The sequence below is a fragment of the Rhinoraja longicauda genome, chromosome 40, assembly GCF_053455715.1.
Source record: "Rhinoraja longicauda isolate Sanriku21f chromosome 40, sRhiLon1.1, whole genome shotgun sequence".
Classification (NCBI taxonomy): domain Eukaryota; kingdom Metazoa; phylum Chordata; class Chondrichthyes; order Rajiformes; family Arhynchobatidae; genus Rhinoraja; species Rhinoraja longicauda.
Genome location: NC_135992.1, coordinates 6,135,591 through 6,161,344, shown reverse-complemented (window position 1 = coordinate 6,161,344; position 25,754 = coordinate 6,135,591). Strand labels below are relative to the sequence as shown.

The 25,754-nt window shown below is 49.2% G+C and overlaps 1 protein-coding gene across 1 annotated transcript in view; it reads right to left on the bottom strand.

Annotated features, from left to right (window-relative positions):
* The window catches only part of LOC144611374 (GRB2-related adapter protein 2-like), a 53,580-nt gene that overhangs the window by 8,642 nt on the left and 19,184 nt on the right, over positions 1-25,754 (bottom strand). Inside the window, exons 2-3 of the mRNA XM_078430446.1 lie at positions 1,033-1,124; positions 420-539 (exon numbers count right to left, since the gene is read on the bottom strand). Of these exons, the coding sequence (XP_078286572.1) occupies positions 420-539; positions 1,033-1,124 (212 nt within the window). The remainder of the gene's footprint in view (positions 1-419; positions 540-1,032; positions 1,125-25,754) is intronic.

Sequence of the window (25,754 nt, the reverse complement as noted above, 5' to 3'; positions counted from 1 at the left end):
AAACTGTGGCCCCTTGTTCTGGACTACCCCAACATTGGGAACATGTTTCCTGCCTCTAACGTGTCCAACCCCTAAATAATCTTATATGTTTCGCTCTCTGTGATGGAAGGTAATCAGCTTCCTCTTTGTTCTCCCGCGGTCGAGGCTGTTCGAACCGTCCGCAGTCGCCGTTTAGTGTGGGTATAGCTCAGTGGCAGAGCAGCATTTGACTGCAGATCAAGAGGTCCTGGTTTAAATCCAGGTCCCCCCCCCTCAAAATTTATGCAGTGGGCTTGGTGGTCTAGGGGTACGATTGTGCTCTGGCGCCAAGGGTAGAGCATTGGACTTCCAGTGGACTTCTAGTGGAAGCATTCAAAGGTTCTGGGTTTCAATCCCCGGAGGCGTTGAGTTCTGTCGGCGCCAGAGACCACACAACCTACCTGACCGAGATGGAGAACTCGTTCTTGGCGCTCTGACTGGCCCTGATGAGGAACGATCCGGCATCCTGCTCCAAAAGAATGCCCTCTGCTTCACTCCGCGCGATCCCATGGTGGTACCAGCTGCTTTGAGAAAACAGTGTTAAGATGCCCTCACTCATTCAGGTGAAAGTCCCCCACATCCCCAATGACTGTTCAACTCCACCGCAAACCACCAACTCCATTGTCTCGCCTAGTGGATGAGGGTTACACAGTTACACAGCACAGTGTATGAAGAAGGGTCCGGACTGTAGGCCCGGAGGCCCGTGCGCCGCCTAACGGAGGTTGCGTAGCAACCAGCCCCCCCCGGACCCAAAACGTCACCCATTCCTTCCCCCCAGAGATGCTGCCTGTCCCGCTGAGTTACTCCAGCACTCTGTGCCTACCTTCGATTTAAACCGGCATCTGCATTTATTTTCCCTACACAACCCGCCTCCCGGGCCCGGGCGGCTGCCATTGGTGGAGCGGGAGCACGTGGCCGCTGGCTGGGTGAGGTCACGTGAGGCGCGGGGCGGTGACGTCACCTTTTGTCCCTTATTTGGGAGTGAGAAAGTTGGCAACCCCGACTGACACTGACCTGGGGAAATGGATTTCGATGTAGTTCTTCGGCACAAATCCCTCTTGTCCGTTGATCTCAGCCTTGTACCAGTCGTCCTCAGTGCTTAGCACCTGGATGAGAAGATGCACAAAGTTAAAATGGAAGCACGCCCTCCCCAAAACACACGGACAACCAAAGCTCCCATCTGCCTCCTGACTGGACACAGAGAAAGACGAGAACACACGTCTGACTTAGCAGCGAGACATCTCTTCCCCTCTCAAGCCTGCCACTCCGTTCTTGTACGGGAAGGAACTGCAGACGCTGGTTTGAACTGAGGACAGACACAGAGTGCTGGAGTAACTCAGCGGGCCGGGCAGCATCTCTGGAGAGAAGGAATGGGTGACGTTTCAGGTCGAGACCCTTCTACAGACTGAAGATGCTGGAGTAACTCAGCGAGACAGGCAGCATCTCCGGAGAGAAGGAATGGGTGACGTTTCGGGTCGAGACCCTTCTTCAGACTTGTGTCTGTCTGGCTAGATAGAGCTCTTAAGGATAGCGGAGTCAGGGGGTACGGGGAGAAGGCAGGAACGGGGTACTGATTGAGAATGATCAGCCATGATCACATTGAATGGTGGTGCTGGCTCGAAGGGCCGAATGGCCTCCTCCTGCACCTATTGTCTATTGTCCATTCTTATACTGTAGTCTGGAATGGACATGAGTCCGAAGAAGGGTCCCGACCCGAAACGTCACCTATCCCTGTTCTCCAGAGAAGATTTAGACTTTACTTTGGACTAGCGAGGTGCGACGTGAAAACAGGCCCTTCGGCCCACCAAGTCCTCGCCGACCAGCAAGGTACACCATCCTACACACACCAGGGACAATTTACAATTTTACTGAAGCCAATTAACTTACAACCCTGCCTATCTTTGAAATGTGGGAGGAAACCGAAGAAATCCCACGCAAACTCCGTACAGACAGCATGTGTGAATGGATATTGAGCTTCGCTGGAGATACTTGGGCATGTGATTCAAAGCCTGGACACGCTTTAGAGGCATACTGTATAATTGTGAAGGTAGGACGAGACAAATTGGGGAGCACAACCAAAGAGCTAGCAGAGACACTGTGGGCCGAATGGCCTTCCGTGAATGATCTTCACCTGAGAGAGGTTCTGTGAATTCTTAAGATGCACCTCTCTTGCCTGTGGTTCATGAACAGACCACCGTGAGAAAGATCTTTTTGACACTAAGGGTGGTGGGTGTATGGAACGAGCTGCCGGATGAGGTAGTGGAGGCAGGGACTCTCGCAACGTTTAAGAAACATTTAGACAGTTACCTGGATAGGACAGGTTTGGAGGGGTATGGGTCAGACGCAAGGACTAGTGTGGATGGGACATGCTGGCTGGTGTGGGCAAGTTGGGCCGAAGGGCCTGTTTCTGCTGTATGACTCTGTAAAGATCTGAGTCTCTTTCGCTGCAGCTCGTGGCCACAGAGAGAGGTTTGGTTTCCTCGCCCCGCACCGCACCTGCGCTGCCTCAAAGTGCAAGCCAGCCTTCAGCTCTGCTCACCAAAACCATTTCTGCTCCTCTCCTTGCTTCCTGACACCATCTGATAGCAGAGCAACTGAAAGAACACTCCCTCTTATCACAGCTCTCATCTCTGACAACCCGTGCACAACCTGAGTTGGAAGCTTCTCACCTCGGCTGCAAGGCTTAGTCCCCAACTCTGGGCAACGCCTTTTAGTTTCTGTTATCCCCAGATGGGAGCAATGCTGCCACAGGCTGGGTTTCACTTGACATCAGACCGATGGCTAATCAGAGATGACCTGTCTTTAGTTTAGCTTAGTTGAGATCAGTTCAGTCACGTTTAATTTAGTTACATTTATTTAGTCATGTTTAGATTAGCTTAGTTACATTTAGTTCAGTTTAGTCACATGCAATGAGGTACAGCGAAAAGCTTTTGCCTGCACGCTATCCAGTCAAAGAAGAGAATATACATATCATATCATATATATACAGCCGGAAACAGGCCTTTTCGGCCCTCCAAGTCCGTGCCGCCCAGTGATCCCCGTACATTAACACTATCCTACACCCACTAGGGACAATTTTTACATTTACCCAGCCAATTAACCTACATACCTGTACGTCTTTGGATTATAATCAAGCCATCTAGAGAGCACAGATAAAGGATAACATTTAGTTTAGATTTCGATTTTTTTAGATTTAGAGATACAGCGCAGAAACAGGCCCTCCGGCCCACCGGGTCCGCGCCGCCCAGCGATCCCCGCACACTAACACTATCCTACACCCACTAGGGACAATTTTTACATTTGCCCAGCCAATTGACCTACATACCTGCACGTCTTTGGAGTGTGGGAGGAAACCGAAGATCTCGGAGAAAACCCACGCAGGTCACGGGGAGAACGTACAGACTCCGTGCAGACGGCGCCCATAGTCAGGATCGAACCTGAGTCTCTGGCGTTGCACTCGCTATAAGGCAGCAACTCTACCGCTGCGCCACCGTGCCGCACTTAGTTCAGAGGTACAGTGTGGAAACAGGCCCTTCTGCCCATCCATTCCGCGCCGACCAGCGATCACCGGTTCACACTCGTTCTAACCTACTCACTAGGGACAATTTACAGAAGCCAATTAACCGACAAACGTGCACATCTTCGGTTGTTCAGCTATTTACCATCCATTTAGTCATAGTCAAGGTAAATGAATGCTGACCTCAACGTTACAACGCCCTAACAATGAGATCCGGTTTTGCCCAAATGGGAACTAGAGGGTCTTCTGGCGTTCGAGATTGAGAATGATCAGCCATGATCACATTGAATGGTGGTGCTGGCTCGAAGGGCCGAATGGCCTACTCCTGCGCCTGTCGTCTATTGTCCATTGTTCGCCATTAGACCCTGTAGGGCGTCACGGTGGCGCAGCGGTAGAGTTGCTGCCTTACAGCGAATGCAGCGCCGGAGACCCGGGTTCGATCCCAACCACGGGTGCTGTCTGTAGGGAGTTTGCACGTTCTCCCCGTGACCTGCTTGGGTTTTCTCCGAGATCTTCGCTTTCCTCCCACACTCCAAAGACGTACAAGGTATGTAGGTCAATTGGTTTGGTAAATGTACAAATTGGCCCTAGTGTGTGTAGGATAGTGTTAGTGTGCGGGGATCGCTGGTCGGCGCGGACCCGGTGGGCCGAAAGGGCCTGTTTCCGCGCTGTATCTCTAAACTAAACTAAAACATCATCGAAAGGGAGGGGCAGGAGCTCGCAAAGGTTTGCAGGGAGAGGGTTAATCTGCAAGTTCGAGGTTCGCTGAGCTTAATGCGAGCTGCAAAAGCCGTTCGGCTTTGCATTTTCAGTCAGTGGCAACCACCTCCCACCGAAACAAACCTCATCGCACGAGCCACTGGCGAGGCCACACTTAGAATACTGTGCAGGAAGGAACCGCAGATGCTGGTTTAAACAGAAGACAGGCACAGAAAGCTGGAGTAACTCAGCAGGGCAGGCAGCATCTCCGGAGAGAAGGAATGGGTGACGATTCGGGTCGAGACCCTTCGGTTTCGGTCACCCGGTTGTAGGGAAGATATCGTTAAGTTGGAAAGGGTGCGGGGAAGATTTACGAGGATGTTGCCAGCACTCAAGGGACTGGGCAAAAAGGGAGAGGTTGAGCAGCTTCTGACTTTATTCCTTGGAGGGCTGGAGGATGTGAGGTGATCTAATAGAGGTGTATAAGATCATGAGAGGAAAAGATAGGGTAAATAAATGCACAGTCTCTTGCCCAGAGTAGGAATCAAGAACCAGAGGGTGTAGGTTTAAGGTGAGGGGGGACAGATTTAATGGGAACCTGAGGGGCAACTTTTTGACACAAAGGGTGGTAGGTGTGTGGAACGAGCTGCCGGATAGTAGGTAGGTACAATCACAGCGGTTGAAAGACATTCGGACAGGTACATGGATAATTCAGGTTTGGAGGGATTTGGGTCAAAAGCAGCCAGATGGGACTCGTGTGGATAGGGCATGTTAGTTGGCATGGGCGAGTTGGGTCGAAGGGCCTGTTTCCATGCTGTATGTCTCTATGACTCTATGAATATATATTTGCCTTAGTTCTTGTCTAGATTGTGTTAACATTGTGGACACAAGGAATTGCAGCTGCTAGTTTACAAAAAAAAATACACCAAGTGCTGGAGTAACTCAACGGGTCAGGCAGCATCTCTGGAGACCATGGATGGGTGACGTTTCGGGTCGGGACCCTTCATCTAACCCGAAACTTTACCGATCCACGTTGTCCAGAGATGCTGCCTGACCCGTCGAGTTACTCCAGCATTTTGTGTCTTTTTTATGGGTTAGGGTTGGTTTTGATCAAGAGGACATCCTGTCTCACTGAATGTGAAAATGATACGACTTCTCAAGGTAGCATGGTTTCACAGGACTCAGTACTGGCAGCTTGGGCTAGCTGTGCACCTACTGGTTGTGGCATGTCCCACTGCACACAAACATGGCCATGAGCATTTTGTAATGTTAGTTTAGTTTCATACTAACTATTGTCTAGTTTACAATAGGTTAGTTTAGTATAGTATAGTTTAGTATAGTATAGTTTAGTATAGTTTTAGTTTAGTTTAGTTTCAGTTTAGTTTAGTTTCAGTTTATTTTAGTTTCAGTTTATTTTAGTTTAGTATAGGTTAGTTTTAGATGGTTTAGTCTTAGTTTAATTTAGTTTAGTATAGTTTAATTTAGTATAGTTTAGTATTTAGTATAGTTAAGTTTTACTTTATTATAGTTTAGTTTAGTTTCTTTTTGTTTAGTTTAGAGATACAGCACGGAAAGAGGCCCTTCGGCCCATCGAGTCCACGCCGACCAGCGATCCCCGTACACTCCAAAGACGTACAGGTATGTAGGTTAATTGGCTGGGTAAATGTAAAAATTGTCCCTAGTGGGTGTAGGATAGTGTTAATGTACGGGGATCACTGGGCGGCACGGACTTGGAGGGCCGAAAAGGCCTGTTTCCGGCTGTATATATGATATGATATGATATGATATGATATGACTAGCACTATCCTGCACACCAGGGACAATTTACAATCTTTACCAAAGGCAATTAACCTACAAACCTGTCTGAAGAAGGGTCTCGACCCGAAACGTCGCCCACTGCTTCTCTCCCGAGATGCTGCCTGACCCGCTGAGTTACTCCAGCATTTTGTGAATACAAACCTGGATGTCTTTGGAGTGCGGGAGGAAACCGGAGCACCCGTTGCTGTGAAAAACACGACAATGCGTGGCCACCGAGTCATAAACACGTGGGCCGCACAGTGGCGCAGCGGTAGAGTCACGGCCTTACAGAATGGGCTCGATCCTAAATGTGCAGAGTTCTGCGTGGGTTTTCTCCGGGTGCTCCGGTTTCCCCCCCCCACATTCCGAAGACATGCAGGTTTGTAGGTTAATTGGCTTCGGTAAATTGTTCCTCGTGCGTAGGATAGAACTAGTGTACGGGGTGATCGCTGGTCAGCATGGACTCGGTGAGCCAAAGGGCCTGTCTCCACGCTGGATCTCTGAACAAAGACTAAACTAAACATGCAGGTGCCCGCACAAAACACGCGCTCAGAAATGTAACAAACACATACACAAACACGCAGAAATACGTTGATGCATACAAAGACACGGAACACAAGATCTCATGATCTTATATACCTTTATAAGATCACCCCTCGCCTTGGTGCTCCCCAAGGAATAAAATCTAAGCCTGCCCAACTTCTCCCGCTAGCTCATGCCCTCGAGTTCTGGCAACATCGTCGTAAATCTTCTCTGCAGCAAATTCAGCCTCTACGCCTCAGGGAGCATTTGGGGTCGGTGAACTTACGGGTGGCAGGTGAATTAGATTTAGTGCAAAGTCAGGGAAATGTGAAACTAGAAACTGCAGATGCTGGTTTACACACAAAAAAAACACACAAATTGCTAAGAGTATAAGAAAATAACTGCAGATGCTGGTACAAATCGAAGGTATTTATTCACAAAATGCTGGAGTAACTCAGCAGGTCAGGCAGCATCTCAGGAGAAAACCCACGCAGTCTGAAGAAGGGTCTCGACCCGAAACGTCACCCATTCCTTCTCTCCCGAGATGCTGCCAGCATTTTGTGAATAATTGCTGGAGTAACTGGGCAGGTCAGGCAGCATCTCTGTAGAACCTGGGTAGGCGCAGCGGCAGAGTTGCTGCCTGACAGCAAATGCAGCGCCGGAGACCCGGGTTCGATCCCGACTACGGGCGCTGTCAGTACGGAGTTTGCACGTTCTCCCCGTGACCTGCGTTGGTTTTCTCCGCGATCTTCGGTTTCCTCCCACACTCCAAAGACGTGCAGGTTTGTAGGTTAATTGGCTTGGGGTAAATGTACAAAATGGCCCTAGTGTGTGTAGGATAGTGTTAGTGTGCGGGGATCGCTGGTCGGCGCGGACCCGGTGGGCCGAAAGGGCCTGTTTCCGAACTGTATCTCCAAACTAAAAAAAAGTGACGCTTCGGGTCGGGACCCTTTCTTCAACGAAAGGGATGGCTTTGTGTGAATTAGTTTCGTTTAGTTTAGTGAAAAGCTTTTTGTTGCGAGTTATCCAGTCAACGGAAAGACTATACACGATTAAAATCGAGCTGTCCACATGGTACAGATGCAGGATAAAGGGAATAACATTTAGTACAAGATAATGTTCAGTAAAGTCCAATTAAAGATAGTCCGAGGGTTTCCAATGAGATAGAAGGTTGGCACAGTGGCGCCAGAGACACGGGTCGATCCTGACTACGGGCACTGTCTGTACAGAGTTTGTATGTTCTCCCCGTGACCGCATAGGTTTTCTCCAGATAAGTTAGGAAAAGGGGACGTACAACGAGATCTGGGTGTCCTAGTGCATCAGTCACTGAAAGGAAACATGCAGGTACAGCAGGCAGTGAAGAAAGCCAATGGAATGTTGACCTTCATAAAAAGCGGAGTTGAGTATAGGAGCAAAGAGGTCCTTCTGCAGTTGTACAGGGCCCTAGTGAGACCGCACCTGGAGTACTGTGTGCAGTTTTGGTCTCCAAATTTGACGAAGGATATTCTTGCTATTGAGGGAGAGCAGCGTAGGTTTACTAGATTAATTCCCGGAAAGGCGGGACTGTCGTATGTTGAAAGACTGGAGCGGCTAGGCTTGTATACACTGGAATTTAGAAGGATGAGAGGAGATCTTATCGAAACATATAAGAAACATATAATTGTATTGTATTGTATTGGATTGAAACATCTATGATTATTAAGGGGTTGGACACGTTAGAGGCAGGAAACATGTTCCCAATGTTGGGGGAGTCTAGAACCAGGGGCCACAGTTTAAGAATAAGGGGTAGGCCATTTAGAACGGAGATGAGGAAAAACTTTTTCAGTCAGAGAGTTGTGAATCTGTGGAATTCACTGACTCAGAAGGCAGTGGAGGTCAAGTCTCTGAATGCATTCAAGAGAGAGCCAGATAGAGCTCTTAAGGATAGCGGAGTCAGGGGGTATGGGGAGAAGGCAGGAACGGGGTACTGATTGAGAATGATCAGCCTTGATCACATTGAATGGTGGTGCTGGCTCGAAGGGCCGAATGGCCTCCTCCTGCACCTATTGTCTATTGTCAGATGCTCCTGTTTCCATCAACCCTCCAAAGATGTACAGGTTTGTAAACCTGTTTGTAACATTGTAAATTGTAAATTGTCCCTGGTGCGTAAGTGCACAGGGTGGTCGCTGGTCGGCGCGGACCTGGTGGGCCAAATGGCCTGTTTCCGTGTAGCGTCCCTAAAATCTAAAGCCTAAATCTGGAGGTATGCATTGTCAAGCTTCGTTAACTCTTGCCTGATGGTAGAGGGGAGACGAGGGAGTGTCCGGGGTGAGAATGGTCCTTCATTATGCTGCTAGCCCTTGCGTGAGGCAGTAGAAGGAGTCGATGGAAGGGAGGTTGCTTTTGTGTGATACTTCGCACTTGTGCAGTGCTGGGGTTGGCGAGTTCAAATTCCCCTCCGCGCACACCACAAGGAGTCACAGCCTGCCGAGGAGCCTCCCGGGGCTACCTACGTGTCTCACTCTGAGTGTGCACAGAGATTCGAGTGGCCACTGCTGTGGAAATGTGGTGCAGGTTTCATGCATTGCACAATGCACTTTGCTGGTACCTGTGCATCGCTGCGCAGTTTGCAATATTTCTGCAACCCAGGCGCGACCTGAAACACCAGCTCTGCTTTTCTTTTCCCTCACCTGTTGTTAACGTTTGCAACAATTTCCGTTTCCATTCCAGATTTCCCAGCAACTGCATTTTAACGTGGTTTAAATTTTAGAACGACTGCCAGAGAAACAGACCCACAACGAACCACCGGAGGCAAGTGAGCGGTTTCCACTCACGTGCGTTGAAGCAGCGTCGAACTGCAACTATTGCGGTTCAGAGCCACAGGCAGCTTCAGACTATAGACTTGGGAGACACAGCGCGAAAACAGGCCCTTTGGCCGGCTGAGCCGTGCCGACCAGCGATCAGCGATATGAGAGAGAAGCGGGTGTCACCGAACTTCTACATTCATTGGGGTGGAACCCGCTCCGAGACAGACGTAAAGCCCACCGCTTGACCTGTTTTTACACAATGTTAAATGGTCAGCTCGACATAGATGACCACATCTACACCAAACCCGTTAGAGGCAGGAAACATGGACACGTTAGAGGCAGGAAACATGTTCCCAATGTTGGGGGAGTCCAGAACCAGGGGCCACACAGTTTAAGAATAAGGGGTAGGCCATTTAGAACTGAGATGAGGAAAAACTTTTTCAGTCAGAGAGTTGTGAATCTGTGGAATTCTCTGCCTCAGAAGGCAGTGGAGGCCAATTCTCTGAATGCATTCAAGAGAGAGCTGGATAGAGCTCTGAAGGATAGCGGAGTCAGGGGGTATGGGGAGAAGGCAGGAACGGGGTACTGATTGAGAATGATCAGCCATGATCACATTGAATGGCGGTGCTGGCTCGAAGGGCCGAATGGCCTCCTCCTGCACCTATTGTCTATTGTCTATAGACAAATAGGTGCAGGAGGAGGCCATTTGGCCCTTCGAGCCAGCACCGCCATTCAATGTGATCATGGCACGGAATAGTCTTCACCCTACTATAATTACTCAACCAGACGCAACTACATTTAAGGCAGCTCTTCTTCTCCAAGAAGCCCTTCTTGCTTAAGTCCACACTCCGCCACCTCCAGTTTAAATTCCATTTGGAATATTTTGGAAGGACCAAGAGCCCCCTACGCCAGCACCATCTTACGCACACAATGGACAATGTACAGAAGCCAATGAACCTACAAGCCTGCACGACTTTGGAGTGTGGGAGTAAACCGGAGCACCCGGAGAAAACCCACGCGGTCACGGGGAGAACGTGCAAACTCCAAACAGACAGCACCCGTGGTCAGGATCAAACTCAGACTTCCGGCGCTGTAAGGCAGCAACTCTACCGCTGCGGCGTCTTGTATTTGTACTGTATCTGAGATGCATAGAAACATAGAAAATAGGTGCATTCGGCCCTTCGAGCCTGTACGCACCGCCATTCAATATGATCATGGCTGATCATCCAACTCAGTATCCCGTACCTGCCTTCTCTCCATACCCCTGATCCCTTTAGCCACAAGGGCCACATCTAACTCCCTCTTAAATATAGCCAATGAACTGGCCTCAACTACCTTCTGTGGCAGAGAATTCCACAGATTCACCACTCTCTGTGTGAAAAAAGACTTTCTCATCTCGGTCCTAAAAGACTTCCCCCTTATCCTTAAACTGTGACCCTATCTAATGCTTATCTAAATGTGCCTCACAGGCACGAGGGACCCAGGTTCGATCCAGACCTCGGGTGCTGTCTGTGCGGAGTTTGCATGTTCTGCCCGTGGCCGCACGGGTTATCTCCCAGGTGCTCTGGTTTCCTCCGGAATCCCAAAGACGTGCGGGTTTGTAGGTTAATTGGCCCTCTGTAAATTGCCCCCACTGTGTAGGCAGTGGATGAGAATGTGGGATAACATAGAACCAGTGTGAATGGGGGATCGACGGTCAGCGTGGACTCGATGGGCCGAAGGGCCTGTTTCCACGCTGTATCTCTAAACTAAACTAAACTAAACTAATGGATACATCTTAGATAAGTGCTTATGTATAGTGACAGGTAGTGGGCTCTATACAAAAAACAATTTCACTGTAGATAGACACAAAATGCTGGAGTAACTCAACGGGACAGGCAGCATCCCTGGATGGAAGGAATGGGTGACGTTTCGGGTCGAGACCCTTCTTCAGACTGAACCTATTCCAAACCCATTCCTTTTCTCCAAAGATGCTGCCTGTCCCGCTGAGTTGCTCCAGCATTTTGTGTCTGTCTTCGGTGTAAAGCAGTTCCTTCCTACACACGAGAGGTTTACTGTACCTCGGTACACGTGAGAAATAAAGTAGAAAAGACCAGGGAAAAGGGAAATGCTACAACATCTCGGAGGGAAGGTGAGCCTGTGGGCTTAATGGGGGCTGTTCCATCGGAGTGGTTCCATACACAATGAGCGGAGAAACCTCTTCTTGCTTTGCAACACTTGATGCAACACCCAAGAGGTGAAACAGATAGAGAAGTAGAGGTAGTTTCTTAATCATTTTGCAGAACACGTTAAATAGGCCAATGTTAGCAGGTCACAAGCCTAAAGCACCAATGTGAACACGAACCAGTTCACAGCCTCCTCAAGCTGCTACCAATTCTTTACCAATGTTTCAGTGATATAAAATACTAATCATTTTTAATCATTAAAATAAATCATTTTAGTTTAGTTCAGTTTCGTTTTGAGATACATCGCGGAAACAGGCCCTTTGGCCCACCGAGTCGAGTCAAGTCAAGTTTATTTGCCACATACACATACAAGATGTGCAGTAAAATGAAAGGCGAAATAGACAATAGACAATAGGTGCAGGAGGAGGCCATTCGGCCCTTCGAGTCAGCACCGCCGTTCAATATGATCATGGCTGATCATTCTCAATCAGTACCCCGTTCCTGCCTTCTCCCCATACCCCCTGACTCCGCTATCCCTAAGAGCTCTATCCAGCTCTCTCTTGAATGCATTCAGAGAATTGGCCTCCAGAGAAATGAACCAGCGATCCCTGGACATTAACACTGCCCTACCCACACGAGGGACAATTTGCACGTATGCCAAGCCAATTAGCCTACAAACCTGTATGTGTTTGGAGAGTGGGAGGAAACTGAAGATCTCAGAGCAAACCCACGTGGTCACGGGGACAACGTACAAACTCCGTACAGACAGGAGCCGCGGTCGGGATCGAACCCGGGTCTCAGGCGCTGCAAGCGCTGGAAGGCATCAACTCTACCGCTGCGCCACCGTGGCCGCCCAGAGAGATGGAACAAAGAATGAAAACAAAGAGCGACTTTACTCCAAGATGTGGATTTAGGGTTTGTTTTAAAGGAGAGAGAGAGAGGGAGAGGGAGAGGGAGAGGGAGAGGGAGAGGGAGAGAGGGAGAGAGGGAGAGAGGGAGGGAGGGAGAGAGGGAGGGAGGGAGGGAGGGAGGGAGGGAGGGAGGGAGGGAGGGAGGGAGGGAGGGAGGGAGGGAGGGAGGGAGGGAGGGAGGGAGGGAGGGAGGGAGGGAGGGAGGGAGGGAGGGAGGGAGGGAGGGAGGGAGGGAGGGAGGGAGGGAGGGAGGGAGGGAGGGAGGGAGGGAGGGAGGGAGGGAGGGAGGGAGGGAGGGAGGGAGGGAGGGAGGGAGGGAGGGAGGGAGGGAGGGAGGGAGGGAGGGAGGGAGGGAGGGAGGGAGGGAGGGAGGGAGGGAGGGAGGGAGGGAGGGAGGGAGGGAGGGAGGGAGGGAGGGAGGGAGGGAGATACAGCGTGGAGACAGGCCCTTCAGCCCACCAAGTCCATCAACCTTTCCCACAAGTCCTATGTTATCTCACATTCGCATCCACTCCACAGGGCGGCACGGTGGCGCAGCGGTAGAGTTGCTGCCTTACAGCGAATGCAGCGCCGGAGACTCAGGTTCGATCCTGACTACAGGCACCGTCTGTACGAAGTTTGTACGTTCTCCCCGTGACCTGCGTGGGTTTTCTCCGAGATCTTCGGTTTCCTCCCACACTCCAAAGACGTGCAGGTATGTAGGTTAATTGATATCTCTAAATCTAAAAAAACAACTCCCTACACATTAAGGGCAATTTACAGAGGGCACTTTAACCTACAAACCCAAACGTCCGTGGAGTGTCGGGGGAAACCGGAATGCCCGGAGGAAACCGACACTGTCACGGGGAGAAGGTGCAAACTCCACACAGACAGCACCCTAGGTTCAGGCTGGAAGCTGGGTCTCCGGCGCTGTGAGGCAGTGGCCCCACCAGCTGTTGAGTGGTGATGTCGTGAGGGTGAATAATACCATTGGCATCCCCGTGGAAGACCAGAGAGATGGGGCACAAAGTTTTGGAGTAACTCAGCGGGTCAGGTAGCATCTCTGGAGGACGTGGATAGGCGACCTTTAGAACCGTGACCCTACCTCAGTCTGCGGGCCACGTGTTACCAGAGAATGGCGACACTTTTGCAATGTTGAAGCCGGAGGCAGTTTCTCCCCAGCTGAACTGGATCATCCCACCGCAACTAGAGAGCAGAGCAGAACTACTCTCTACCTCTTTGGTGACCCTCGGACTAACCTTGATCGGACTTGTCTGGACCGTGCTGGACTTGTCCCGAGATGCTGCCTGACCCACTGAGTTACTCCAGCATTTTGTGTCTGCCCTTGATCAGACGTTGCTGGCTTTACCTTGCACTAAACGTTATTCCCTCGTCGTGTACCTGTGCACAGTAAATGGCTCGATTTCAATCATATATATTGTCTTTCTGCTGCGTAGGAAAGAACTGCAGATGCTGGTTTAAACCGAAGATCGACACAAAAAGCTGGAGTAACTCAGCGGGACAGGCAGCATCTCTGGAGAAACATAGAAACATAGAAAATAGGTGCAGGAGTAGGCCATTCGGCCCTTCGAGCCTGCACCGCCATTCAATATGATCATGGCTGATCATCCAGCTCAGTATCCTGTACCTGCCTTCTCTCCATACCCCCTGATCCCTTTAGCCACAAGGGCCACATCTAACTCCCTCTTAAATATAGCCAATGAACTGGCCTCAACTACCTTCTGTGGCAGAGAATTCCACAGACTCACCACTCTCTGTGTGAAAAAATGTTTTCTCATCTCGGTCCTAAAAGACTTCCCCCTTATCCTTAAGCTGTGACCCCTGGTTCTGGACTCCCCCAACATCGGGAACAATCTTCCTGCATCTAGCCTCTCCAACCCCTTAAGAATTTTATATATTTCAATAAGATCCCCCCTCAGTCTTCTAAATTCCAGCGAGTACAAGCCCAGTCTATCCAGTCTTTCTTCATATGAAAGTCCTGCCATCCCAGGGATCAATCTGGTGAACCTTCTCTGTACTCCCTCTAAGGCTAGAATGTCTTTCCTCAGATTAGGGGACCAAAACTGTACACAATACTCCAGGTGCGGTCTCACCAGGGCCCTGTACAACTGCAGCAGAACCTCCCTGCTCCTATACTCAAATCCTCTTGCTATGAATGCTAACATACCATTCGCTTTCTTCACTGCCTGCTGCACCTGCACGCTTGCTTTCAATGACTGGTGCACCACGACACCCAGGAGAGAAGGAATGGGTGACGTTCCAGGTCGAGACTCTTCTTCAAGAAGGGTCTCGACCTGAAACGTCACCCGTTCCTTCTCTCCAGAGATGCCTGCCTGCCCCGCTGAGTTACTCCAGCTTTTTGTGTCTGTCTTGTCTCTGCTGACTGGACAGCGCGCAACAAAAAAAGCTTTTCGCTGTTCCTCGGTACACGTGACAATAAACTAAACGGAACTGAAGAGGTACAAGCGATCGGTGCCTTCCCCTCGCACCATGACCGAGACACGTTCACACACGGAAGCTGCTGAGCAAAACTGTTTGGGGACACGATAATCTGGCACCATCAGAGATTTCTGAGAACTGCAGACTCCACCGCGTAACCAAGGAGCAGAGGAAACGGTTGATGGTTAAGCAGAGGCAAAGAGATGCCATTTTCAAGGCCTTTGTAGACAGAGCCGGGAAAAGGGCAGCCAAGCGGAGCTGTCCAATACACCAGACTTAATGTTCAAGGGAGACACAAGGAACTGCAGATGCTGGAATGCTGAGCAAAGCACAAAGTGCTGGAGGATCTCGGCGAGTCAGGCAGCATCTGCAGTGGATAGGGTTGTGTTGAGGGCTGGGGTGGGCTGGGGTGGGGTGGGCTGGAGGCAGGACCAAAGATACTAGAGGAGCAAGATAGACCACTCGACCCTAAAAACCGTGGTGCGTCACGGCGGCCATTTCAGTCGGCAGAAACTTGCAGAACCATTTAAAAATAAAAATGACAAAAATCTGTGAATTGATAGATGAGATATATTCTGCATTTTAATGGTATCATCACACATACCGTTCCCCCAAAACGCTGATTACACTGCGAGAGGCAGAACGAACGGCGGGTTTTGCTTACTAAAATGGTTCCTTTGCGTACTACACTTCAGTACAGGCGATTTCAACGGAGTGGTCCATCTTGTTCCTCTAGTATCTTTGGGCAGGACAAAGCCGAGCAAGTTTCATTTAGTTCAGAGCGAGAGCGTGGATAGAGGCACATCGGCCCACCGAGTCCACGCCACCCACCGTTGATCACCCACTCACGCTAGCTTTTCCACTTCACTCTAGCTGTCCCACGACACACTGGGGGCGATTTACAGAGGTCAATTAACCTACAAACCTGCGCGTCTCTGGGATGTGGGAGGAAACCGGAGCACCCGGAGAAAACTCACGCGGTCACGGGGGGAACGTGCAAACTCCTTGAGGACAGCACCGGAGGGTGGAATTGAACCTGGTTCTCTGGCACCAGTTGTGCCAGCAGCTCTACGAACAGATCTACCAGCTGTGCCACTGTGCTGCCAAAGATCCAGTGGTCCAGGGGATAAGTGATAGTCAAGTCATGGGCGGCACGGTAGCGCAGCGGTAGAGTTGCTGCTTTACAGCGAATGCAGCGCCGGAGACTCAGGTTCGATCCTGACTACGGGTGCTGCACTGTAAGGAGTTTGTACGTTCTCCCCGTGACCTGCGTGGGTTTTCTCCGAGATCTTCGGTTTCCTCCCACACTCCAAAGACGTACAGGTATGTAGGTTAATTGGCTGGGTAAATGTAAAAATTGTCCCTAGTGGGTGTAGGATAGTGTTAATGTACAGGGATCGCTGGGCGGCACGGACTTGGAGGGCCGAAAAGGCCTGTTTCCGGCTGTATATATATGATATGATATGATATGATAAGTCAAGTCAATTTTATTTGTACAGCACATTTAAAAACAACCCACGTTGACCAAAGTGCTGTACATCAGTTCAGGTACTAAGAACGAACATACAATGGCACACAAACATAACACCACATACATAAACAGTTCACAGCGCCCCCTCAGAGGGCCTCAAACGCTAGGGAGTAGAAATAGGTTTTGAGCCTGGACTTAAAGGAGTGGATGGAGGGGGCAGTTCTGATGGGGAGAGGGATGCTGTTCCACAGTCTCGGAGCTGCAACCGCAAAAGCGCGGTCACCCCTGAGCTTAAGCCTAGACCGCGGGATAGTGAGTAGCCCCAAGTTGGCCGACCTGATGGACCTGGAGATAGAGCGGTGGGTTAGAAGATTTTTGATATAGGGGATAAATGTGAAGGGGGATTTCTTGGCAGATAGTCAGAGTAAATTCAAGAGATTGTGCAGAATTAGCATTCAGAAATTAGTTAATTAGTACGGGTGTAAGGGATTATGGGGAGAAAGCAGGAGAATGGGGTTAGGAGGGAGATATAGATCAGCCATGGTTGATTGGCGGAGTAGATTTCATGGGCCGAATCTGAGGGCGGCACGGTGGCGCAGCGATAGAGTTGCCGCCTTACAGCAAATGCAGCGACAGAGACCCGGGCTTGATCCCGACTACGGGCGCTGTCTGTACGGAGTTTGCACGTTCTCCCCGTGACCTGCGTGGGTTTTAGATTTAGATTTAGAGATACAGCACAGAAACAGGCCCTTCGGCCCACCGAGTCCGCGCCGCCCAGCGATCCCCACACATTAACACTATCCTACACACACTAGGGACAATTTTTACATTTAACCCAGTCAATTAACCTACATACCTGTACGTCTTTTGGAGTGTAGGAGGAAACCGAAGATTTCGGAGAAAACCCACGCAGGTCACGGGGAAGAGTGTACAAACTCCGTACAGACGGCGCCCGTAGTCAGGATCGAACCTAAGTCTCCGGCGCTGCATTCGCTGTAAGGCAGCAACTCGTGCCGCCCATGATAGAGCCAAGGGCGGCAGTGCAAACGCAGGGGAGTGAATGGGAATGTGGCCGTGGGTTACCTTGCCCGCAAGGTTATTCCCTTATCATGTACCTGTACACAGTAAATGGCTCAATTGCAATCACGTATATAGCGTGAATGGGCAACATCAGCACAAACAGTAACTCAGCAGGACACGCAGCATCTCTGGAGAGAAGTTTCTGGGTGACGTTTCGGGTCGAGGCCCTTCTTCAGACTGGTTAGGGATAAGGGATAGGAGAGATTTAGACAGTGATGTGGAGCGATATAGAACAATGAATGAAAGATAAACCTTCAAAAAAGTCATGATGAACCTTCCCTGACGTAGAGAACATCAAGGGCATTGCTCGAGGGTCTTTGATTGTAATGCAAATTCCCAGTGTGTATGACAATAGACGAGAAACATGTCTAAAGATAGACACAAGGTGCTTGAGTAACTCAGCGGGTCAGGCAATATCTCTGGAGAAAAAAAAAAATGGGTGACATTTCAGATCGGGGCCTTCATTCGGATTGGGGTCTGAAGAAGGGTCCCAACCTGAAACATCACCCATCCTTTTTCTCCAGTGATGCTGCCTGGCCTGCTGAGTTACTCTAGCACTTGTGTCTTGCTTTGGTGTGAACCATCATCTGCAGTTCCTAGTTTCTATATTTAGGCATGCGTCTGTGTCACTTCTGGTCTTGTATCATGATGGTTGCAATTCAGCAGGTCAGGAATCAATTATAGAAAGAAACGGGAAGGCCACTTAAGATTTCGTTCAGAGACACGGCATGGTAACAGGCCTTGTGGCCCACCGAGTCCACGCCGACCATCGATCACTTGTTCACACTAGATCTAAGATATCCCACTTTCCTATCCGCTCACGGCACACCGGGGGCAATTTTACAGAGGGGCCAATTAACCTACAAAACCGCACGTCTTTGAGAAGTGGGAGGAAACCACTGGACGAATCCCACGAGGCCGCAAGGAGAACGTGCAAACTCCACACAAACAGCAGCAAAGATCAGGATCGGATCTGGGGTCTCTGGTGCTGTGAGGCAGCGGCTCTACCCGCTGCACCACTGTGCCGCCCATTTTAAACCCTGTTGGACAAGCATCCTAACATTCCTGCTCCCCTTGAATACATTCCCAATATAAAGTCTACAAGTTTAAGTGCAACTTTAAGGACTGAGTTTTACCATGTGGTATGACTTTGAAGCATGCTAGCACTGGGCACAGCACTTGAGTTGAGAGTTATTGCCTTTAATAAAGGATCGTTAGTTATTTTGGTGTAAAATATAGAAGCACAATTGTGGAGCACAGTGGCGTAGCGGTTGAGTTGCTGCCTTAGAGTGCCAGAGACCCGGGTTCCATCCCGACCACGGGTGCAGTCCGTATGGAGTTAGTATGTTCTCGCTGTGACCGCGTGGGATTTTTCCGGGTGTTCCGGTTTACTCCCAAACTCCAAAGACATACAGGTTTGTTGGTTAATTGGCTTGGTAAAGATTGTCCCTAACGTGTAGGATAGTGCTAGTGTACGAGGAGATAACTGGTCAGCGCAGACTCGGTGGGCCGAAGGGCCTGTTTCCGCGCTGTGAGCCTAAAGTCAAGTCACAGAGTAGCAAAATGGTTCAGGACCGAAAGGAATTGGTTTTTCCAATCAGACCTAATTGCCCTTATATCCAATTCATTGATCGGCACATGGATATGCAGGGAACAGGCAGACGGAGGAGATTAGTTTAACCTGGCATCATGTTCGGCACAGAGATTGTGGGCTGAGGGACCTGTTCATGTGCTGTACTCTTCTAATGGTCGCGTGGTGAGTTAACCAGTACGACAAGGAATTAGGGCAAACATCATCTCCCCATCCAACCCCATATAAAATTTTGAACATCGTCTCTTGTTCTTCTGAACACAAGAGGGTACAAAGCTTAGGGAAATGAATGGTTTAGAGATACAGATTTTTAGATTTTTTTTAGATTTAGAGATGCAGCGCAGAAACAGGCCCTTCGGCCCACCGGGTCCGTGCCACCCAGCGATCCCCGCACATTAACACTATCCTACAATTTTTACATTTGCCCAGCCAATTAACCTACAAACCTGCTCGTCTTCGGAGTGTGGGAGGAAACCGAAGATATCGGAGAAAACCCACGCAGGTCACGGGGAAAACGTACAAACTACGTACAGTACAGCACCCGTAGTCAGGGTCGAACCCGAGTCTCCGGCGCTGCATTCGCTGTAAGGCAGCAACGCTACCGCAGCGCCACCGGCCCACCAAGTCCGCGCCGACCAGCGATCCCTGCACATTAACACCACCCGACACACGCGAGGGACAATTTTGACATTTACACCAAGCCAATGAACCTACAAACCTGTAGGGTGTGTTGGCTTTTAGCAGAAGGGCAATTGAGTGTTAGAAGGAGACACTGTGCTTCATGGGCGGCACGGTGGCGCAGCGGTAGAGTTGCTGCCTCACAGCGCCAGAGACCCGGGTTCGATCCTGACCACAGGTGCTGTCTGCACGGCGTTTGTACGTTCTCCCCCGTGACCTGCGTCGGTTTTCTCCAAGTGCTTCGGCCAAACTCCAAAGACATACAGGTTTGTAGGATAATTGGCTTGGTAAAAACTAGTGTGTAGGACAGTGCTAGTGTACGAGATGATAACTGGTCAGCGCAGACTAGGTGGGCTGAAGGGCCTGTTTCCACGCTGCAAGTCTAAAGTTTTATAAGACAAGGCTCTGATAAGACCACATCCGGGATATTGTTTACAGGACTGGTCTCCTTATCCAAGGAAGGAACCACTTACTCTAGACGAGTGTGGCCACAGGTCAGACCTCCGGGTGCAAGGGATTATTGAATGAGGAGAGATTTAGTGGAAAGTCCCAATACTCTCTATACAGTTGATAAGAATGAAATATAACGTAGAAAACTCTTCTGGGCATGACTGGGTTGTACAGTTTGGTTTATTATTGTCACATGTGCTGAGGTACTGTAAAAAAGGTGTGGGGACGAGCAGCGGATGCTGGTTTATATCGAAGATGGACACGAAATGCTGGGCGGCACGTTGGCGCAGCGGTGGAATTGCCGGCTTGCAGCGCCGGAGACCCGGGTTTGATCCTGACTATGGGTTCTCTCTGTACAGTTTGTACATTCTCCCCGTGATCGCCAAGTTTTCGGTTTCCTCCGAGATCTTCGGTTTCCTCCCACGCTCCAAAGACGTGCAGGTTTGCAGGTTAATTGGCTTGGTATAAGTGTAAATTGTCCCTAGCGTGTGTAGGATAGTGTTAATGCGCGGGGATCGCTGGTCGATGCGGACTCGGTGGGCCGAAGGGCCTGTTTCGGTGCTGTATCTCTAAAACTAAAAAGACTCAAAACTCAGCGGGTCGGGCAGCATCTCTGGAGAAAAGGGATAAATGACAATTCGAGACCTTAGAACATTCTGATCTTCAGACTGAAAGATAGAGAGGCCTTTCTTTCAGTCTGAAGAAGAGTTCCAACCCGAAACATCTCCTATTCCTTTTCACCAGAGAAGCTACAGTGAAAAGGTTTTGTTAGTGTGCTATCCAGCCAAAGAAAAGACTATGCATGAATACAATGAAGCCGTCCACAGTACACACATAAAGGATTGGCAGACGTAAAGGTTTATAGGTTAATTGGCTTCTGTAAATTGTCGCTAGTGTGTAAGGTAGAACTAGCGTATGGGCAATTGCTGGTCGGCACGGACTCAGTGGGCCGAAGAGCCTGTTTCTACGCTGTTTCTCTAATCTAATCAAAACTATAAATGACTTACAGGAAAACATGGACACAAAGTGCTGGGGTAACTCAGCGGGTCAGGCAACATCTCTGGACAAAAAGGATAGGTGACATTTTTGGTTCAGGACCCTTCTTCAGACGGTCCCAACCCAAAGCGTCACCAATCCTTTTTCTCCAGAGACGCTGCCTGACCCACTGAGTTGCTCCAGCACATGGTGTCTATCTTTGAGTAGGAAAATAACTGCAGATACCGGTACAAATCGAAGGTATCACAAAAGGCTGGAGTAACTCAGCGGGTCAGGCAGGATCTCAGGAGAGAAGGAATGGGTGACGTTTCGGGTCGAGACCCTTCTTCAGTCCGAAGAAGGGTCTCGACCCGAAACGTCACCCATTCCTTCTCCCCTGAGATGCTGCCTGACCCGCTGAGTTACTCCAGTTTTTTTGTGATACCTTTGGTGTCTATCTTTGGTAGAAACCAGAATCTGCATTTCTTTTTACACATACTGGAAAATTTAGATGGGTTGGTTACTTGGTTTGCAGATGCCACAAGAATTGGTGAAATGTGGACCGTGAAAACGGCTGTCAAAATATACAATGGTGTAAAGATGTTGCAGATATGGGCAGAGAAATGGCAGATGAAGTTTAATCCAGGCAAGGGTGAGATATTGCATTTTGGGAGGTCCACCGTAATAGACAATAGACAATAGGTGCAGGAGGAGGCCATTCGGCCCTTCGAGCCAGCACCGCCATTCAATGTGATCATGGCTGATCATTCTCAATCAGTACCCCGTTCCTGCCTTCTCCCCATACCCCCTGACTCAGCTATCCTTAAGAGCTCTCTCTAGCTCTCTCTTGGATGCATTCAGAGAATTGGCCTCCACTGAGAAAGTACGCAGTTAACGGCAGGACCCTTAATAGCACTGATGTATGGAGGGACCTTTGGGACCAAGTCCATAGATGCCTGCAGGTAGTACCACAAGTAAATAGTGTGGTAAAGAAGGCACGCAGTATGCTTGCCTTCTCCAGTTTGGGTGTAGAAGCCAGGAAGTCATGCTGCAGCTTTTAAAAACTTTGGTTAGGCCGCATTTAGAGCGTTGTGTGCAGTTCTGGTCATTCGATTGCAGGAAGGATGTAGAGGCTTTGGAAAGGGTTCAAATGAGGTAGACAGAAATGTTGCCTGCATTAAAGGTTCTTAGCGATATGGGGAGGAAAAATACCGCAGATGCTGTTTTAAATCGAAGATAGACACAAAATGCCGGAGTAACTTAGCGTGGGGGACAGGCAGCTTCTCTGGAGAGAAGGAACGGGGTGACGTTTCGGGTCGAGAAGTCTGAAGAAGGGTCTCGACCCGAAACGTCACCCATTCCTTCTCTCTAGAGATGCTGCCTGTCCCGCTGAGTTCCTCCAGCATTTTGTGTCTCGCTACATGGGGAGCCTGGACAAACTCGGATTGTTTTCTCTGGAGCGTTGGAAGCTGAGGGGAAACCTGATAGAAGGTTATGACGAAGAGAGGCACAAAAAGATGGAGTCACTCAGCGGGTCAGACGGCATCTCTGGGGAAAGGGAGTAGGTGACGTTTCGAGTCGAGACCCTAGAGCATTCTGAGAGGCATAGATGGGGTAGACAGTCAGAAACCTTTGAGAGGGGGTAAAGTTTAAAGAAGATGTACAAGTATCTTACACAGAGAGTGAGTGGGTTCCTGGAACATGTTGACAGCTGATGGCAATGGAAGCAGATATAATGGTGGTATTTAAGAAGCTTTTAGATATACACATGAAAATAAAGGTAATGGAGGGATATCGATCACGTGCAGGCAGAGATTAGTCTGACCTGGCATCCTATTCAGCACAGATATTGTGGGCCGAAGAGCCTGTTCATGTGCTGTACCCTTCTATCTTCTATGTACTCTGGAGTCAATATTGCTTGCATTAGTTCAGTTTAGAAATTCAGTCCGGAAACAGGCCCTTCGGCCCACCGAGTCCGTGCTGACAAGCAATCCCTGCACACTAGGGACAATTTACAATTTATACCAAGCCAATTAACCTACGAACTTGTACGTCTTTGGAGTGTGGGGATCCCGGAGAAAACCCACGCAGGTCAGGGGGAGGACGTACAAATTCCGTACAGACGGCACCCGTGGTCAGGATCGAACCCGGGTCTCTGGCGCTGAAAAGCAGCAACTTTTTTTTGTGAAAAATATTATTTTTGTTGCTTTTTCAAATAACATACAAAAACATTTAACATAACATAAAATAACATAACATAACAAGGCACATCAACAGCAAGGTCACTTTTAGAGCACTTTAAATATAAAGGACGTAAGGCATGTTTCTGCTATAGTACTGTAGCGACCATAGAGAGTGGTCCTAGATGTCGAACCCTCAGATTGGCCAGCGAGGTCACGTGTGGGTGCGACCGAAGGGATTGGTCCAGGGAGTGAGATCGCTGATTGGACAGCGTGGTCATGTGCGGCTTTGGCGCCTAAAGGAGTCAGTTGAGAGACTTCTTCGAAGAGAACAGTTAGTTTTAATGGTTGTCTGTAATCTCGTTATGTAAACTTTGTGATCGAATATTGCTGTCGCAATAAACTTCTTCAACAAAGAACGAGCTTCCAGACTCGCCATAGTACATGTTTATATATATTCACAAAATGCTGGAGTAACTCAGCAGGTCAGGCAGCATCTCGGGAGAGAAGGAATGGGTGACGTCTGAAGAAGGGTCTCGACCCGAAACGTCACCCATTCCTTCTCTCCCGAGATGCTGCCTGACCTGCTGAGTTACTCCAGCAATTTGTGAATAAATCGATTTGTACCAGCATCTGCAGTTATTTTCTTATACTAAATGTTTATATATATATATATATATATATATATATATATATATATATATATAAACTGCTCCCACCTTTAATAACCTAACCAGACAATAATCACAATGAAAATACAGTCAGCAGTTCACTACAAGGCCCCAGTAAAATCTTTCCCCTCCAGAAATTTCATAAACGAGCCCCAAATCTTTTCAAAAGTGTCGTATTTCCCCTTAACTATATATGTAACTTTCTCCAAAGCAAGACACTGCAGTAATCCATCAACCCAACTTTCCAACCCAACAAACAAACAAACAAACATGCAGCAACTCCACCGTTGCACGCTGTGCCACCCTCTTTAGTCAGTTGGCGGTGAATCGGCGGGATTCACTGACGGCTGTGGAGGCCAAGTCAGTGGATATTTTTACGGCAGAAATTAGACAATAGACAATAGACAATAGGTGCAGGAGTAGGCCATTCAGCCCTTCGAGCCAGCACCGCCATTCAATGCGATCATGGCTGATCACTCTCAATCAGTACCCCGTTCCTGCCTTCTCCCCATACCCCCTAACTCCGCTATCCTTAAGAGCTCTATCCAGCTCTCTCTTGAATGCATTCAGAGAATTGGCCTCCACTGCCTTCTGAGGCAGAGAATTCCACAGATTCACAACTCTCTGACTGAAAAAGTTTTTCCTCATCTCAGTTCTAAATGGCCTACCCCTTATTCTTAAACTGTGGCCCCTGGTTCTGGACTCCCCCAACATTGGGAACATGTTTCCTGCCTCTAACGTGTCCAACCCCTTAATAATCATAGATGTTTCAATCCAATACAATACAATTATATGTTTCTTATATGTTTCGTTAAGATCTCCTCTCATCCTTCTAAATTCCAGTGTATACAAGCCTAGCTGCTCCAGTCTTTCAACATACGACAGTCCCGCCTTTCCGGGAATTAATCTAGTAAACCTACGCTGCTCTCCCTCAATAGCAAGAATATCCTTCCTCAAATTTGGAGACCAAAACTGCACACAGTACTCCAGGTGCGGTCTCACCAGAGCCCTGTACAACTGCAGAAGGACCTCTTTGCTCCTATACTCAACTCCTCTTGTTATGAAGGCCAACATTCCATTGGCTTTCTTCACTGCCTGCTGTACCTGCATGCTTCCTTTCATTGACTGATGCACTAGGACACCCAGATCTCGTTGTGCATCCCCTTTTCCTAACTTATCTGGAGAAAAACTGAAATTCTGCAATTTCGGGGTGACTTGGTTTCTCTGCGGCCCCACCTGCGATATGGGCTCAGTCTGTTTCCTTCTAAAAGGAAAGGCGAGCCCAGACTGACCTGCCCGACACGTCCTCCTGCTCTGCCTTTCACAACTCCTACATCCTTTTGTTTATTTTCTCCCTCTCCCGCTGCTCCCATTCACTCATTAAACCAGGTAGCCTTGTTTAACATCTTGTCTCCATTGGCCCCTCCGTTTCCATTGGAGACTGCAGACGCTGTAACTCTAACACAGGGTCTCGGACTGAAACGTCGACTGTACTTTTGCCTCCGCAGATGCTGCCTGACCTTCAGGGTTCTCGTTCCCGCTTCAGTCTTTGGCCTGAAACACTAACTTGCTTTTCTTTCCACAGGTGCGGCCAGACCTGCCAGCATCTTCTGTTTATACTTTAGATTTGTGGCATCAGCAGATTTTCTTTTCTTCCATTAGAAACAAAGAAACATAGAAAATAGGTGCAGGAGTAAGCCATTCGGCCCTTCGAGCCAGCACCGCCATTCAATATGATCATGGCTGATCATCCAGCTCAGTAACCTGTACCTGCCTTCTCTCCATACCCCCTGATCCTTTTAGC